General features: G+C 53.6%; 1 protein-coding gene across 4 annotated transcripts in view; it reads right to left on the reverse strand.

Annotated features, from left to right (window-relative positions):
• Window positions 1–18,401, reverse strand: part of SMOC2 (SPARC related modular calcium binding 2) — a 155,112-nt gene extending 136,711 nt beyond the window's left edge. For all 4 annotated transcript variants that reach the window (XM_061207138.1, XM_061207137.1, XM_061207136.1 and 1 more), the window contains exon 1: window positions 18,098–18,401. In XM_061207138.1, coding sequence (XP_061063121.1) covers window positions 18,098–18,181 — 84 coding nt within the window. In that variant the 5' untranslated portion in view covers window positions 18,182–18,401. The remainder of the gene's footprint in view (window positions 1–18,097) is intronic.
• Between the last annotated feature and the right edge of the window lie 735 nt (window positions 18,402–19,136).

Raw genomic sequence — 19,136 nt, forward strand, 5'->3', positions numbered from 1 at the left:
TGAGAAAAGTGGCCTCCTGGTCCACAGATCCAGCAGGTGGTGACCCAGCCACGGTCACGTTCACCCTTCCCTCCAACGCTGCCCAGAGGTCCTTTCAGCCCCTCCCCACCAACACCACAGGCCCAGAATTCAGCCCAGGCCGCTGGCTTCGGGGGGCACCCCACTTCCCCAAGGACCCCAACTTCATCTCATTTCATATCAGGCTTCACAAAACGTGTCCTTTGAACAAAGAATGTCAAGGTGAGAAACGAGTGCGGTTTTTAAAGCTCACAAAGCCACGAGGTCACCGGTCCACCAGCAGCCGAGTGACCCTCTGCCCCAGGTGGCACTGACCACAGACCCTCTTTCAGCTGACGGCCCAGAAGCATCTGAACCTTGACAACTGGAGCACATCTTTCCACGGGGAGCCCAGCACTTTTGGGGGGACTCAGAAGTGTCCAGAAGTTAAGAGCAAGCTGGCCTTCAGTCTGGAACCAAAAGAATTTTTTAAAAAAGACTCCAGAAAGTGAGAGCTGCTGGATTTATGCCTGCTTCTTCCTGAGTGAAAAGTATATAAACCCATGGGGAAAACCATTTTTATTAAAAAAAGAAAAGAATGAGCGTGTTGAAGCTTTGGCAAATAGCTTACTTTTTTGCACACTAAATGAAGCGGCAAGACACTGGGAAGCTGGTCGGTTCCCTTCCCGTGATGGGGGGCGGCTAGTGCTGATAAATGCAGTGATGGGGAGGGCATCTTCCAGAAATAAGCAGCCCACCCTTTGGACCAGGCTTTCCTATGGGCTGTGGAGCCCTCGCCCTCCTCAGAACACTGGTCCCTCAACCCGTCTATGCAGACCACGGCACCCTTGGTGTCCTGGTGACCTGACCGCAGGACGGCAGCTAATCCATTTTGGGATTAGCCTGAAGGGACTTCAGGCTTCTGGCGAGCTTATCTGGAATTTCGCTCTCTGGTACTTTTATGCTCTTCATTCTTTTCCCAAACGATTTTCTTTAACACAAAGTTATCCCAGAGATACCTTTTCTATGGTGGTAGAATAAAGTTGACTAGTACAGTCCTGAGGGAAATCTGGAAACCTGCAAAATATGACTACTTAACAAGTTCAATAATCAATGCATAACAGTCTGTTACACATTGGATACAGGATATCTGCAGGTCCCTCTACTTGTGGCTGGTGGGTACATCATGCCAGTGGTATCTGACACTTGGGTTTCTGAACCTTACATGGAATAGGTAGGTTAGAAAACAATGGGAATGGAATATTCACAGAACTGATTATGTCTGAGCCAGTCACATGCTAATCATCCCCAAGTGTTGGTTTCCTTCTTGGAGAACCTGTCTATTGCTCCACAATGACAATACTACACCCAGACGGCCCTGGACAGCGGCCCTGTGGGTGGATTTTGGACATATGACAGTTAATTGTCTAGGAAGGAATTACTGCAGGGCCAGCTTCCAGAGCTGTTATCAACGTGGAAGCAGATTTTAAATACCAGGGGTAAACTGACGCACAGCAGAACCCAATCCCAGCTCTGTTTCGCCGGCCCCACCGTGGGGAGTCTCCTTCCCCACCCTCATGCCACCCCCTCGGGTGACGCCATCTGACCACACGCCCTGGAGCCCCGCCTGGCCCTCTGCCGTGTCCTGAGGTCCTCTGAGAAGTGTTAGGAAAGACAAAACTTTTCAGGTTGGTGCTTTCCCAGAGTGCAGGATATTATCCAGAAGGACATTAATCTTCTTCATCCGTGTCCAGACACCTCACTTCATTTCATCAGATTTACCTCCTTCTGGGGCCACATTCCTTCCCCAAGCCCTCACGTTCCTTCATGTTCTGCTATCAAATGCCTTCCACCGTCTACATGCATCAAATGGAAAAATCAAGCTACCGGATTTTAGCAACCTCTCAAACCACTCGAAATCATGGCTCTTCCCTTTAGATCACCAGGGAACACTCTTCCTGTGTGCTAGAATGCAGAACGGTCAACAGACCGCCACCTCAACTACTGACCCTGTTTCATTCTGCCAAGAACGGCAAGCATCCTCAGCTTTGACGTCTTCACAACGAACGTTTCCACGCGCTAAAATGAGATCTTCCTCATGGCAAACACGGGGAGAAAAGGGGCACATTATTTAATATTATGCAGATCATTTCCCCCTGCATTTTGATATTTTCTGTTTTCTGGTTTGGGTCAGTGGAGTATTTTAAGGGCAGAGAACCTGAGGCCTGGGTAGTCGGGGAGGGCGGTGGTGACCCCCTGAGGACACAAGGACTCAGAAGCACATGTCCCTGGGGGCCCACGTCTGCCTTCCGCAGGAATGGGACTCAAAGAGCGCCCTCAAATGAACACGGGGACCTTTGTACCTGACTTTTTTTAGTATTACAGGTAACCTACAACGAGGTTGTTTGAATCTGGCTACTGCAGGAGTATCAGTTTCTCCTACTTCCCCATCACCCACCTGGCCCTTCTCCAAGGGTACTTCCTGCTCTTGGTCCCTCACAGTGTCAGGACACCACAGCCTGAGTGGACAAGACAACCGGGGAGCCCCTGAGCTCAGGTCATGGCCCACACTGGCGCCTCCTCAGCCGAGCCTTTTCCTCCCATGTCCTCTGAGCCCACCGTCCACTCCTCCTCCCTACTGTCCCTGGTGGACACTGGAGTCGGTCATCAGAGCCTCATGTGTATCCAGCACCATGTCTGGACGGGGCAGACGAGGCCTGGGCCACGAGGGACCTGCTGGGAGGGAGGACAGGGCCCACTGCCCTAGCGGAGAGCTTGAGGAGCCCCAAACCTTCAAACCAAGGCCGCCTGGGCAGGGCCTGGGACAGAGGGAGCCGCACCTCGCAGAGGAAGGACCGTTCAATCCGCAGACACCAGTGCGTTCATGACTCATAGCAAAGCCAAGCTTCCCCGAGGACAACCTACCACAGGTCGGTCAGCACGAACTTCATTACACTTCAGGGCACTGGATCCCTAGGTTACCCAAGAAGCAGGCTACCCTGATGGGCTCTGGGGACCCGTGTCACTCAGGCAACAGAGAAGTGCCTACAGTGAAGGGGGGAAATCAGAGGATTAGTGGGTGTGGGCAGGGCACCGCTCAGGCCTCTGCACAACTGGTCAACTGCACAAACACGGCCACAGGATTGTCTGTAAGGGAAGCCGTGCCGAGGGGAGAGAAAGCAGGGGTGGGTGGCGGCCAGTGGGACCACCTTGCTGAGAAACCAATGTGTCATCTCAATGCCTATCACGTCCTGGACCTGGAACATCACAGCTTCAAGTACCAGCACCTGGAAAACAGCAGGACGGCCTGAGCAACCTACACACATGCGGAGAGTCAATGTCATGGGAGGGGGCGTGTTTCCAACACCTCTTGCCTAGCTTCCCATTGGGCGTGTCTATTCTTTGCTAATTCACCCAATGTAACGATGAGAACTGTAGGTCTCCATGTACAGATGGATTCTGTGGAATTAAAGGTGCAGATCCTACTGCATTAAAGGTGCTGCTACAGCAAAGATTTCAGTGAACATCCAAAATGCTTTCAATTGCACTGAAACTCAACATCAGGTTCTTACTAAATATCGAAAGAAAGCATTAGACACGGAGCACAACAGCCAAATGAAAAGCCACCAGATTAAACCTTACTTTGCTTCCAGTGAAGGGGAGACACCTGAAAGTTATCCTGCATACCCTGTTTTTAGGTCTTCTCGAAAAAGTGCCTAAGATCTTACAAGAAATTCTTTGAAATTCACAGTGGGCTCAACACCATCGGGGATGCAGTAAGGTTTTCCTTATCCTTTCAACCACACACGTGTCTTGGGGACACGTGCAGGACTCGTAGAGTCGGAACCAGGGTCCGACGGTTTCCTCCAGCCCCTCCTCACGTCCACCAGGGCACAGGTCACTACTTTGTCACGTAACCAACGTTTCAGCCAAAGAAAAGCCACAATGACATTCACAATATTTTGCATCTTTTAATTTTAAACAGTAGTGTCGCTGTCTAGTACCACGTTTCCACCAAAATCAGTTCTTTACAATAATGAATGTAAGACACGAGGAAGATTTAGATGCCGAAATCATTTTTGTTAAAATCTGGCATTAAATTTCACTTTAAACATGCAGCCAGCAGAGGCGGGTGTCAGAAATCGGGTGAAGCGGAGTCCAAACACCTGGGCTGCACACCTGGCTGCCCCCAGCCGCCAGGGGGCTCAGGGTTCTCCTTATAAAATGAAGGGGCTGATGAACAGATCCCCAAAAGCTCCCTCTAATTCCCCAGTCTCCTGAGAAGGAGACCCCATCATTTCTTCCTAAGAAACTGCTTGGGGGACTGTAGTTCAGGGGTTATTCCATTTGAGGAGTCCTAGGGTTTTTCACTGTACGCGTCTCAAGCACGCATCGCATGGGTGTAGCCTTGTAAGTTTGAGGCAAGTTAAGTGCACCTGAGAAAATCTTCCGTGCTATCAGTAAATCAGAGTGAATTTTATCTTATTTGCAATTAATTAAAAGGTATCTTCAAAGGGTCTCTAAAGAATTTAAAATCTCCGTGAGAGAAACATGGATCAATCAAGACAATAAAAGCCAAACACCTGCTATTTGAAAGCTACATGTGACTCAGACACCAGGAAACGAAAGGACAGGGAAGAACATCCCGGGAAAGCCCCACCCTGACTCAGGGCTGCTCCCGCCAGGACACCCCCTAGGCAAACACCCCGACAGCAAACAGCCCCGACCCAGGGCCCAGCCACAGGTCCACGGCGCCCACAGCCCTCCCTGGGGTCGTCCGACATGTGACTAATTCCAAGAACTTATCTTCCAAGGATCCCTTTGGGGAATGTTCCCTGAAGACACCGCAGCAAGCTTCCCACCCATGACCCAGAGTCCTCGTCGAGGACCCAGCGGAATCAGCCACAAACACTCTGGCCGTGGCCGGCCAGGCTCAAGCCTCTGGCCTGAGTGCCTCACTCACATAGAACCTGAGCCGAGAGCACCTGCCTACGTGAGCCCTCGTGCCGGGAGCCAACCCGGCCCAGGCGGCACTTCACTTAATCATCCGTGTCCCAAGTTCCTCATCTGCAAAATGGGAAGAACTGAGCGCCCACTGCATGGGGACCGGAGGGGCAGGAGTCAGCACGGGGCGGGGGAGGGGGGGGTCACCGCGAACGAGGCCCTGGACGCAGGAAACGTCACCTCCACCCTGATCTCCACGCTACCAACCACAGCAGCGGGAGCCCTTCACAAGCTCCCTAAGTTAACCTGCTGCATCGTGCGGATCTCCAAGCTGCACCCAACAAATTAGCTCTTAGTTATAAGAGGAGAAGGGTAGTAATAATACACATAGCTGAGGACCCCTAGCTTTCTGCTCCTCCACGTGGAGTTGGCCTGTCGACCGACCACAGGGTCAGGAAGGCCTCCTGGAGAAACAGCTGGTGTCTGTGGAGAGCGAGGGGCAGAAGCGAGCAAAGGCCCACGAAACACAGGCTAACTGTAGGCGTCGGGCGAGGCTGCAGCAGAAGGGACGGCACGTGGCACCTCCAGGCCGAGAAGAGCCAGGTGGGCGGAGGGCTCCTGGGGGGGGCTGGTCCAGCCCGGGGCCTTGCTTCCCTCCCGGGAGCCGGACTCTCCACCAGAGCCCCGGGGGGGACAAGGTGACCAGGGCAGCCTGGGTCACCCACGTGGTGACAGAAGAGGGCAGTCCGCCTCCTGCAGCACAGGAGGCTGAGCCCATGGCTCACCCAACCCTCCAGGATCCGCAAAGCCAGGAGTCACAACCAGAGCGGTGGCCCCAGAGCCCAAGAGCCCCAGGATGGGTGGGCACCGTGAGACCAGCGCCCCCCAGGGAGGCCGGCTGAGTCCTGCCGCCATGACCACTAGTCACCTCCGAGGACCAGAGACGGGGCCGCAGCGAGGCGCCCTCCTGCACCAGAGCCGCCACGCCCTTGCCTTTGGGCCACACCTGCAGGATTTCATCATCACAAGGTCCCTCCAGTCTTTTCCAAACAAGTCCTAGAGGCCCGAGTTGTCCTAAATCCCACATCCGAGTGTGTCTCATGACAGGACCTACAGTGTCCATCAGAGGAGGACGGCAAACCCGAGGCAAGGGAGCCAGGAGCAGCTACAATGAGAGACGAAACAGATCAGGGATGCTCCTCCTAGACTAAAGGAAAGAGGAGAGAGCTTCTGGAAAACCAAAGCTTCTGGAAAAGCCAGCGCCTTCCCTCCGCCGGGCCTACTGTCCAGACGGAGTCCCAGCAAGACCCCGAGGGGATTTGGGCTCTGGGAGGAGAGGCCAGACTGCCATCCCACCCCCGTCCCGCAGGGCTCTCCGAGGCGGCTGGGAGACGTGTCCTCGGCCACCGCAGTGCTGTGAGAGGATGATTTCAACCACATACGTGAGACTGGAATCCAGCATCCTGCGTCTCTACGAACGGTGTCTCCGGGTCACTTTATAATTCAGAGGCAAACACAGGGAACGAGTCACTGTCATTTAGCGAGTCCCACAGGAGGGCCACTGTCACTGCCTGTCAGTCCCCAGCCCTCCAGGCTCACCCAGGACGCGGCTTCCCTGAAAGACAGGCCGTGGAGGCGGCGGCCACTGCCGCCTGGCACTAGGTTCGCCGTGTACTTCTTTCACCTTTTAAGGAAAACTCATATACCAGCCCCAAGTCAGCTGCCCCGTTCCCGTCCGGGGTGTGGGTGGAGGAGAGAACATGGCCTTGCAGTAAAGACGAGTCAGCAGAACAGCTGGAAAGGCCGAGGGCCTCCTCGCCCAGCATCACACCTGCACCACCAGCCTGCCCCCCCGCCCAGCATCAGGGCTGCTCCAGGAGCCTGCCTGCACCTCTGCTCTGACACCCTGGAAGGCTCCTCTTGGCTGCCCAGCCCTCCTCCTCGGGGCCCTTCATGCTCCCCTCACCCCCTGCATCCTTTCAGGGCCCCGAATGAGGCCCCCACTTGTCTGGTGGGTGGTCCTCTGCACGGGATGCTCCCAGCCCCCTCCCACCCCCCTGGCTGCCTCCCAGGCCCTCAGGGCTCAGCTGAGAGCCACCTTCTGGGCCACATTTCTGACAGACATCTGGACACTGGCCCCAACCCTTGTCCACTGCTGTGTCTGCTGGACGAAAGGACGCATGACGCTGGGCAGTGACCTGTTTGCCAGCGACGGGCACCCAGCTGAGAGGTCAGGTCCATCACTCCTCCGAGCAAGTCCAGACACAGCCCGAGTGCCGTAAGATTTCACTTACACATGTCACGGCACTCTTGTTTACCTTTTCTCCATCGAAGCCCCTCCATTCCCCAGGATGTGCGTTAAGGGAATCCCAAAAGCAAACGGCTGAAGGATGTGTCAGTTACCTGCACCCGACCGCAGGCACAGCCGGGCGCCCCACCGGCACACCTCCAACCCCGTCCCCTGCTCTACCTTGGGAATTCCGAGACAGCGAGGGACGCTGCGTCCTAAGAGCTTGGATCTCACTGCTGCAAAGGTACAGAGGGCTGTTTTGAGCGCTCAGTGAAACCGGAAAACCCAGAAAGTAGTATTAAAGGAGGAAAAGTGAAAAAAAACACCATTTGTAATTTTTAAAAAAAAGTTAAAATTTGGCTTTGAGTCAAGTTCTGGGTTAATTTACATATTTTCTCAGACCTTTCACTTCACTGAGCCCCAGTCCTCGGGCCTCTCTGTCCTCCCTGCCCTGACCGGAGACCCGAGCTCCCTGGTGTGGGCAGGAGGCGGCCTGGCAGAGTCACAGCGCAGACGAAGGGCGAGGCCGGCTGGGAGTGACCACGTGCACACGGGGCAAGACTGCAGAAAGCCCGAGGGCTGGAGAGAGACAAAGACAGAGAGAGAGACACACAGAGAAGGAGGGACAGAGAGATTAACGAACTCTCTACCATTCTTGGCCAATGAAATTCTTGTACCCTTTTTTGTTAAATTAGGGGGCTGAATAAGAAGAGCACCAGGGCTGACGTGGCAACAGCCCCCAGGAAGAAAGGCCTGAGGGGGCGCCTCCCCAGGCCTAAGCCCACAGCCCACTTCCTGACCTCAGCACTCGGGGGACACTGCACGTGCGCCCACACCGAGGATTCCACACTCAGGGACAGCACAGCGCGTCCGGGGTGTGTCCACGCCACCGTGCTGCCATCTGGGGGCAGAGGGGCGATGCCGGGTGTCCAGGCCCCCCGGAGCCCCAGGAAGCCTCTGGGACCCAGCGTCACCTGCCGGCTCCCCGAGTCCCCCTCATAGACACGGGGACCACGGCGAGGCCGGGCTGAGCCTGGAAATAAGCACCAGGTTCTGAAGAGGTCACAGCGGCCAAGGGACCTCAGAACGCGGGCGTGGCCCCTCCGCCCAACCTTTAGACATCAGTCTGCGGGACGACCTGCAGCCACCGCTGCAGGCAGTGAGGCTGGCCTTCCTCTGTCATGTAAAAAAAGAACAAGGGAAGAAAACGGCGGCTGAAAGGAGGCAAGGGGAGGGAACGTTGATGAGAATTTGAATGGGGCCAATTAGGACTTTTCAAACCGCCTTCAGATCTTTGGATGCAAAGAAATGTAAATGGTTTCTGGCCAGAGGTCGGTAAGAAGGTGTCTGAGGGAAGCGGGGCCGGGGCGCACCTCCCCGGAGCCTTCCCCCAACAAAGCGAGTCTGCAGATTTTATTGGGAAAAGGCTCGGCTGGAAGAAAGGCTTTGAAAGCCTGAGCACAAACTGTTGATTTTCTGCAGTTAATGTTCTTTCGGGCTAAAATCCATCATAAAATGGACATGTCTGAGAACCTCCATCCCCAAAGAACGCTGAAATACAATATTAATTTAGCCTACAAGTAAGGGAAGCCACTGCTTTAAACAAAAGCCGTTCACTAAGTGACCAGATCTTGCAGCAGAAAGGGAAGTGCATCTGCCGGCAGCCGGGCCCAGCAGACAGCCCACTGGGGCATCTCTCCTGGCTTCATTTATTAAAGCCAAAATCCTGCCCCGGGTACACAGCACTCTTACCTGGTATTTGAGTAATCGCCCTGAATTTAACCTGCATATCCCAGACTTCCAAAGAAAGTTGCTAGAAACCTCAAATAAAAACGTCCCTTGGTTGTTAATTCCCTAATATAGTGTCCCTGCATCATGAGTCAAACCTCTGACACTGGAAAGTTGAACGTGGCGCCTGAACTCAGGCTAAGTGGCGACCCGAGTCGTCAAGTGGCAGAAGCTTTGCGGGCGGTGGAGCCCGAGCCCACCCGCGGACCCCTGCCCGTCCGCCCCGGCGGAGCAGGCTGCTCTCGGGCGCCCCCGTGTGGCCGGCGCGGGAACGGTAGGAAGAGGCGCTTCCCCTGGAGCCGCACCTGCGTCTCAAGCCCGGTGTAAACGGCGGAGAGATGCCAAGGGCGCAGAGAAAGGGATTCGTGACTCCACCTGGATTATATCTCCGAGTGAAAAGAAAGATCTCGCTTTGGCAACTCCCTCCAAAAGATAAACCTCTGAAGAATGAAGACCTGATGAGCACGAGCCCATCATTTGCGGATCCTGCAAAGCTGCAGCTTAGCCGACGTGTACGTTCAGGTCAGAGCTCTTACTCACTTTCCTTACCCTGAGGTGTTTGCAAAAATTTAAAACACACGCACCCACGAAAGGAACAGGGCGTCTTGGCAGGGCTGTTACCAGCACCGGAAACCGGCTGTACTTTACGAGAGAAAAGTGCAGGCTGTAAAGACCGTTTACTGCGTTACACTGAAGTTTCGGTCCGCGTGCGGGATGTTCCCACGCCGGTGCTGGGAGAGCACGTCCGTGTGCCCAGGAGACGGCAGCCCTGTGCGGTGGAGACCAGTGCTGCCTGAGTACTCGCAGCGGGTCCAACACCTTCCTTCACAAAGTGCCAATACCGGGACAGAGTAAGAGTCACAGGAAGTGTACTTGGGAGTGCAAGTTAGTGTTTGATGATTTTTAAGTCACTGATTCTTTCGGGGGGCGGGGGCACGTATCCAAATCCCCTGGGGATATTTCCTGGTGCAGGGAATCGATGCAGCAGAGAGAAAAGGCCCTGGGTCTCATCTCCTGGGAGTGAGTCCCAGCCCATCCCTCAATGTCCCCAGGCCAACCCATTTACAGGAAGGTGGAGAAGCGCTTAGCAGATTTACGTGAGCCTGAGGGGCTAGTTCCGACCTGGTGATGGGGTCAGGATGCAAATCTAGTTTTAACAGGAATAACGTATACACCAGTATACACCACTTACGGGTTCAAAAAATTCAAAGAAACAGTGACGGGGCGGGGGGGGAACTGGCTTAACGGAACCTCAGATTCAGAAAGTGACTTGGGCAAGTGGGCCAACCTCACCCCAGTGTCATCAAGCAAGGCCATGCTCCCCTGTTGAGATCTTGTGTCTGGTCCTGAGGGCTCGTCAAAGGGTGTGGACCAACCAGAGCTCAGAACGGAGCTTGGTTCAGAAAGCAGAGGGGGAACCTGCGGGGACGCCTTAGAAGGGAGGGTGGGAAGTGGGAGCAGGTGAACGTGGGGTCACTGATGTCCGTAACGCACCTCGTTTTCAGAGTCCCTCCAACATGCGAAGACAGAACCGGGCCTGGGAGGAAAGGGTCCGGACAGGAAGATACAGAAGAGTCACAGAGGGCATCTGGGCTTCAGAGACCTAGTGATCTCCCTTAAATAGCTAAACACGTGGCCCAAGGAAAGCAGGTGCTGTGAACTGTTGATTCATCAGTAGACGACAATTTTAAAGATTGTATGATTCTCAGCCTGCATTAAAAGCAAGGTCCTCCAGTGCACCCAGGTCCAAGGAGAACCCTCCTGATGACAGATTTTATTCCATAGTCAACGGCATTAGTGCAGGGCACCAGAATTTCGCATTATCTCTCTTTTTAATGTTTAAAACTTTCCATGTATCTGTTTACCAAAGACAAAGGTCTCCCTCGCCTAGACTTTCCTTGGCGAGGGCCCTGATGTCACCGTCAGTTTGGTGCCACGGGAGAAAGGGGCCTTTTCCTCTCCTCCTCCTCTGACACAAGCACGTGCAACGCAAGAGCCACAGTGGCCTGGCCGACAGCTCCTGCCCCTCTGGCACAGACGGGCCTGGCCCTGAGAGCAGAGCCCTGACCACTGGTGGACGTGACAGGGAGTGGGATCCGTCTGGCTGCCCCTGACTCGGCCACTTCCCTGTGAAGAAGGTAACAGTCTCTTAAAACAGGGGCAGTGAACACTTAAGTGGCTGATCTCTGAGAAGGAGTGAGGGAAACCTTCACATGTATCCCCTGCTATGTAAAGCTGATGTCGCGTCACAGGAAGGGCACCGGGCGCCATGCTGCCCAGAACCCTGACCCCAAAACTGGCCATGAAATTCCCAAATGCCACTCACTCGGCCGTCTTAAGCCTGCAGCCACCACAAAACCGCAGGACAGTCACTTCTGTCTTTCAAAGGTCAAGTTTTTAAATTTTTTTTTTTAAATTCTTGATGACACAGACCCAAGTCCTCTGCGGAATGAATTAATAGACAACTGAAAACAGACAATGCGCTAAATTCTGCTAGATACCTTCATTCAGATCTCTTGAATTGTTTTTAAAATGATAAGCATAAACGGAATTATTTTATTTTTATTTTGTACTCTCTGCTCCATACTTAAAAGTGTTTCTTATCAATGGTGTGACTGTATCTTATGACGTCTCTTTATGTGAATCTGATGTGTAATGTAGGGAAGGGACTCCACAGTGACGTCCGAAACTGAGGAAGTGACCCAGAGTGGCTCTGTGATGTTTCTTTGCATTTGTCTGTTTTTCTCAACGTTATAAGAAAAATTATCGTAGCGCAAGGAAAGTGCAGTTATGTGGATGGAGTTCATGTGAAGAGAGATGAACCTGTGCCTGAGTTAGCTATGTGAGTAACCAGAAACAGTTAACCAGATACAAGGAGGAAAAGGCAAGTCTACGCTAGGTTCTTCTGAGGATGAAGATGGGCCCCAAAAGCAGTTAGATATGAGCAAAGAAAGGGAGAAAAGGGCAATTACATGTAAAACCCTCAACACTAGGGTTCAGTCGTGAGTTACGCATCACAGCGACAACACCTAACACACTCAGAGTTGTCGTGAGACTGGTCAGCCACGCCAGAGTTAACCATGGTAACCACCAATCTCACCGTCCTCAACTGAAAAGGTGCCCTAACAAATTAAAATCATCAGTCTTCCCACTGGGCAATGTACTTTTCATCATTCCTCAGAGTAATAAAAAAACATTTCTTATGCACTTTTCATTGAAACGGAGAAATGTAGCTCCCTGGCAGGGGTAAGGGGTCCACTGCCCAGCAGTCAGCACTCACGTCTGGATCAGACAAGAGCCAGTGCCACCTTCTTCCCAGGCCCCGAGGCCCCACCTCACGAGCCACCGTGGCCTGGGCTAGGGAAGGGTCTGTCTTTTTCAGTCCGCTAGGGGCTGGTATGGGATAGACCTGACCAGGGCAGGCAAAGCCACGGGAAATGAGACAGATTTTCTTAATCCCAAGAAGGAAATCTCGTGTCCGCCATGCTGTCATCTCGTAGGTAGGCTGGACCCATTTGCTCCTGGAGCCTTGATTATACTGAACAGAGTCAAAGATAAATACACAAAACAACCCACCTTGGGCAAGGTCGACCTATAGACTAGAGCATTTTGGGGCTAACAGAGTGATGAACTTGTTCTTTCAGCAGTGACTAAAACCCAACAGATGTGAGAACATCCCAAATGAAATGGGCCTAATAGATTCTGCCGTGCATCCTAAAGTGTTCTGGACCAGGGATCAAACACACCACACATGACTGTGTGCATCTAAACTCGTCATGCTTTCTGGGACTTCATTATTATTGGAAGACTCTTTGCCAGCAACCTCAAATGGTAAGAGTTGGCTTACCCCCCGACAAAAACCTTTTAAAAATCTGCCATCGGCGCGGGCTTGCTGATGGACAGGGCCGGTAACATGATGCTGGGGGTAAAGTGACTGCAGTGGCCTACCCACTGCCGCGAGCCAGCCACCAGGACAGAGCACGGCAGAGGGGGCCTACGGATGCTTTTAGGGGAAAGAGTATTAGGGGAAGAAACTAGAAAACCTCTTATGGATCTCAGCTAGTGCTAAAATAGAAATAGTAACATTAATGGTCATAGGAGAAGCAAAGGGAGTTAATTGTAATTTGGGCAGAGGCATAAAAGATAAAGAAAAAAGATGACCAGGGAAAAGAAGAAAGTAAAAAGAGGGAAGATATGTGTTGAAGGAAGAAAAAGTTCACTTACTGTACTGACATGTCACCTTCCCTTAACTGCCAGTTTAATTGGTTAATATCCCACATTATGCCATACATAATAAAAATCTGAATATAATGATAGTGTTACTGGACATTCTGAGAGGGCCTCCATGTTGAAAATTCTGATTAAATCTGGACAGCTAGTACAAGTTTCCAGTTATAATTTCTTGTTTTCAATCATGACAATATAAATGTGAGTTACCATTTTACTGGGTTCTATTTATTTGTGTCTTACTACACATCTTTGCTCTTTGATTTTCAGCCTGGGACTACAAAACCACATAAGAATGCCTATGATTATCACTTTTAGAATAATTTCTTCTTAGCCCATATGAAACTAGGATTTCATTTTCTGAAACCTTTCCTCTCTGGGGCTTCAATTAAATATTCAATATATTCAGTGTTATTTGAGCTCTAGAGATGTACAAATATTAATAGGGGCATCTTGTGCCATGACCAACACCATCAACTGGGGAAACATAAAGGTGACGGTTCTAGTTTCCTATAAATGAACTCAGAAAATTATTTCTTAATTTTTCTTCTCCAATTCCAAAATCTACCTGGAAGTTCATCACTCTATGACTTGTATGTGTGGAATAGTGTACCTTTTAAAATTCAAAAATATGAAACGTTACCCTTGCCCTCTATGCCAGTGTTCCACTGCCAATCTTAATAACAGCCTCATTCTAAATTCCTAGACTCTCAGGAAGGCTTATTTTGATATAGAATTACTTAGAAATCTGCTCTGTTCTGAACCATTGCAACCTGTGTTGGTTAGATCAATGCCCATTTACTGCACAATCCTGTTATAGCCTGAAGTTGCTTATAGTTTTATTTATGGTCTTGATTTCAAATCAAAATTAAAGTTACTCCTCCAGATGTTTGGGTTTTTAGTCGCCATGTAAATGGGCTTCTAGGTTGGAAAATTTTGATGATGTTTAATTTCCTTTTCCTTAACCACCTCCGTGGTCCGTCTTCTGCTGATGAATGAAACGCAGCCTTCCCAGAGCAGCAAATGTACTCAGAGCATTTGCAGTGGGAGAAGAAAGAATCCATAATCATTCCCTGAAAGCCTGGGCAGTGAGTGAGAACAGCATCAAGCAGGATGGTCCACAGTCGCCGTGGAGCTGGAGGGGTACGCCAACATCCCAGCATCATCAACATTAGACCCTCTTGTGCCAATAATGACACACTGTCACATGGATATGTGAGCAAATCCTGCCTTCCCAACTCCTTCCTTCTCTTTCAAAGCAAACAAATACACACAGGGGTGGAAAACAGCCACTTCAACTCTGTCGGTACACGTCTCCCCGACCGACAAGTCCTTTGCCCTCACCGTGTGCTGGAGGCCAGCCAGGCTGGGAGGGAAGGGGCAGGGTCGAGCTGGACCATTCTCAGAGGAGACCCAGCTAACAGTGCAGGGAAGCCCTCCACCCTGCCTAGGGAAGAAAAACAACCTGGGGTTGAATTTCTAAGCATCTGGATCACGGCAGTGTCCGGGGCTCCAACAGGGCCTCTGGAATATGGATACGGCAGAGCCTTTCTGGTTAGGCTGCTGGGAGATCAACGAGAAAACACACACAAGGTGCCCTTGGAGCAGAGAAAGCTCAGGTAGTAGACGGGAACCGGGGCAGCATCCTCACGGGTGGCCAGACGCCACATGAGAAGGGAGGCCACAGGCCTCTGCGTTCTAAGTGTGGGCAGAATTCCCCTCAGGCAGCTCTAACCACTTGCTCCCCCCAGACACTGTGGGGAAGGGGTCACGGGGCATATTGCGCCTCACACCCCGGAAGGAAACACCCAGGTCCGGGTTTACTGGCTGTCTGTCAAAATCCGTCTAACTGCACCTATGACCGAGTATGAATTGTGATCATCTTTGAGGAATATAATGATGTGCAACCAGACGACTTATACTGGAAGTTATTCCCTAGTCTCAGCCATGAGCAGAAATTTTTTAAAAAGTCAACCATTCTCATGAAAAATGGACATGATCTGGCCTTAGAAGAAGAAGGAGGAAATAGAGGGGGACCCGAGATTCGGGAAGGGTCGATACACGTCACAACACCATCTGCCGATGGGAAACAACACGGGGCTCGTGGATGACCAGGCGATTACGCAAACCCTCAGAAAGCCCTAGGAAAACACACAAAGGTGCCATTTCTGAAGCATAACTTTGGTGGGAAAAACAAAGATAATTATCAAGCAAAGCAGATTCTCTTAGTCTTAAACAGCAAGTAGCAGAGGTGATCAAACCCGTGGACACATTCTGGCAACACTGTACCCCAAACCAAGACCGTTCACTATGGGGAGAGGAAGACAAAGGCGTCATCCAGGGAAGCCAGCGGCAAGCTCCTGACCCCCAGAGGCAGTGCATCTTCCTGTCTCTACGTGAGAAGAAAAGGTGGGACAGAAGGGGGCAGACAGGCGAGTTTTCTCACTTGCCCGTCCACGCCGACACCATCCACCTCTGTAAAGCTCATACTCACCCAGGGCAAAGCCCGGTGCTCTACACACACATCCCTGACAGACAGAACCACCGTGAGGCCAGTCTCCCCACACCTAAATGACACAGCCACCTGTGAAAACCATGGCATCGGGACCAACGGCATGGCTGCCATCAGAAATCAGGTGAATTGCAGAACAGACGCATGCCTGGCACGTATACTAAAAGCCTTATCTTTAATCCCGGCAACATGCTAAACAGAGGGTATTGCTTTATCCCCACTTTACAGATAAGAACACTGAAAATTAAGAAAGCTGAGTAACTTGCCTAGGGTCACACATCCAGAAGACGCCTAGTGATCACTCCCAGGCTCCCAGGGACGGGCGCTGTCTCTCTGATGTATTAAAGATCAGATGTAAATCTTGCAGAGAGAAAGCCATTGCTCTGGAAACAAGAGATCCCCAAATACTGGGAAATGATCTGAAAAGAGATGAGCACCAGACAAAAACCCAGCACCTCCGACATTCCCTCACGGCCCATCAGCAAAACTTCTTGATGTCTAGATGGGGGGTGGGGAGAGTTTGCCAAAATATGTTGTGGCTTTAAGCTTTTCTCCTGGGCGCAAAAGCAGCACAGCGCTTTATTTGCAAAAGCAGTTTTAAGGCAAAAAGTTTCCTCAGGAAGTACAGTCAAAGGGGGCCACATATGTACCATTTCCGCACAAGACTCCCACCTGTAGCTGGCATCACTGCCACCCGGGAACTCCTGAGAGCAGCCTTGGGAAGGCAAAGGACGAGGGGCTTAAAGTAAATGCTTAACTAAGAAGAGTGGAGGGGAGAAAAAAGAAGAAAACCTGTAGCGATTTCAGTTACTCCAATAACTAACGCCCTATTCTGCTTTTCCAACCCAGGAGGTTCCCTGAGGGGAGCAGCCAGATGACGTGTACTCTGGGCACTTTCAGAAAATCTGTGGCCACCATACATAACCTGCTGCTTCAGCTCTGGAAGAAACGTGGGGTCTCATTTTGAGACTTGGTCTCAGTTTCTCTGCGGCCTTGGATGCGCTATGGCGGGGGAGGGCGTCTAAGCGCCTATGTGTGTCTAGATGGATAGACACATGGATACATAGAGCAAGTCTTGTTCCACCGCCCCTCTGCGGAGATAAAGGCTCTACAGGGAAAGCTGAGCGTGTGAAAACCTCCTTCAAGCTCCAGTTAGCAGTTTCTAATCTACAAGTCATTTGTGAGACACAAGGCAGGGACCCCAGAAGAATTTTAGGTATGAACCGTGAACTCACTAACTCCCTCCTGGTACTGCTCGAAAGGAAAAAAAAAAAAAAAAAAAGAGGCTCCGGGGACTGCTTGAGCTTTGCTGAAAAGCAGAACCCGACTACGGCCCATCTCACCCGTCGGTATTTTCGATACAATAAACGCCTTCAGGACGAGTCCCCGGCCACTTAAAAGCATCTCCCCACCAGAGGTGTTCTCTCTCCCTTCGTGTTTTCTCAAGCACTTGTTCAAAAACACATTTAAGTGGAATGTTTTCGTTTCTGCAGATTGCATTAATTATGGGTTTGCAAACACTGCAAGCCCACGAGGTCTGCCCGAGCCGGGGGCTGGGACACCCGGGACCGGCCGGCGGCCGGCGGCTTGGCTCGGCCCCTGCGCGGAGCTCCGCGCTTGGCACTGCGCGCCGGGCGGCCGGGCCCCGCCGAGAAGTCGCAGCTAATAAAGCAAACGCCGCCGCGGTCGGCGCGGTGACCCTGGCGCTCGGTACACCCGGCGCGGGGGGCCCCGGGGCCGGGGAGCGCAGGACGCGGAGCCCCCGGGGGCCCCCAATTTCTGCCCGCTTAGAGGAAGGAAAACAATCTTCACTTGTCGTGTCATCTGCTTCCTCCAAGTTCACGTAGGGAGGGTCTCCGGGAGGGTCAGGCGAAACTTGCGGGGCCCACGAGCAGGGCCCCCTCGCCAGGCAAGCGCCACGCGGTCCGCGCGGCCGCGCGCCGAGAGCCGAGCCCGGGGCACACCAGGCCGGGTGGGCGCCGAGGCCCCGCCGGGGCCGCCCTCGGACAGTCCGCCGGGCGGCGCCCTCGTCCCCAGACCTGGTTTCCGCGCGCGGCCCTGCGCACCCCCCGTGGCTGGGGCGGCACGGGACCCCCGAACGCACCCCCGGCCCGTCTAGCCGTGCCGGGGGGACCCCAGCAGCCCCGCGCGCGCACGCCACCGACCCGCCCAGGCCCCACCTGCTCCGGCCGCGCGGGCGGAAGGAGGCGCCACCTCCCCGCGGGTCACCTGCTCCCCGTCCCTGGGCGCTTTGGCCGGAGGGGACCGCGGGGACCCCGCCGGACCCGGGCAGGAGGCGGCACGGCGCCACCGCCAGGTCCCCGCGGGCCGGGACTCACCGTGAGCGCCGAGAACTTCTGCGCGGGCGCCTGCGGGAGCAGCCCCGCGAGCAGCGGCAGCCAGCAGAGCCGGGGGAGCAGCATGGTGACCGGGCGCGGGGCTGGCGGGGCTCTCGGCCCCCGAGGGCGAGGGCGGCGCTCGGAGCAGCGGCCGCGCCCTGCGCGCTGGCACGGCGGCCGGGGAGCCGGCGGAGGGGCTGCTCGGGGTCCTCTTCCCCAGCGCTCCGGGCGGCCCGGACTCAACCAGCTGCCCTCCCGGCACCCGGCGGTCCTCCGCGTCCTCTGCGGCTTCCGTGGCTCCTGTCAAATAACTCCCGAGCTTCCCGGATCCTCCTCCCGCCCGCCTGCCCGCCCTCCTCCCTCCCTCCCCCCAGCCCCACCTCCCGCGCCCGCCGCCGCGCCCCGCTCGCTGGGCTCGGACGCCCGCTCTGCCGAGGGGCCGCCCTGGCGCGGGCCTGCGGGAGCAGGAGATGGAGAGGGGGCCACCAGGGCTGTGCTGTATCCTGTGGGTGCTGCGTGTGCCTGCCTCCTTCCCTGCACGCGCGCACACGCGTGCACACACACGCACACGCGTGCACACACGCGGACGCGCGCACCCTGGGAGAGCTCCCGGCACGACCACAAGATGCGCATCGCCCTCCTCCCATCCCAGGGCCCTGACCCGGTCCGCGCAAGACCGGCTCTAGTGGCCGGTTCATCCCACAGAGTTAACTCGAAGCCTAGGTCAGTCCGCAACCATCCTTGGGTCTCCTGGAACTCTGGGCTGTAATGCTACCTCGTTCAGCCCAGAATGTCGCCTCTCAAATTTGCTGATTGATTAGCTGGCTCTCCAGTAAGGGCAGCTGTCAGCACCACATGCAACACCGTCCAGAAGATTCAAGGAGTGTGGCGCACCTACAGCATTTTTTTGCAGGTGAATCCACTCGGGGGCTTTTAGGGGACCTAGAGATCTCGGGTCTGACTTGCACGTAGCAGTGACCTGGGGCAAGTGTGGCTGGCGGGAATGTGGCTGCTTTTAAAGCATTTCAGGTGTTTATGA

This window comes from Eubalaena glacialis, chromosome 12 (genome assembly GCF_028564815.1).
Source record: "Eubalaena glacialis isolate mEubGla1 chromosome 12, mEubGla1.1.hap2.+ XY, whole genome shotgun sequence".
Lineage (NCBI taxonomy): Eukaryota > Metazoa > Chordata > Mammalia > Artiodactyla > Balaenidae > Eubalaena > Eubalaena glacialis.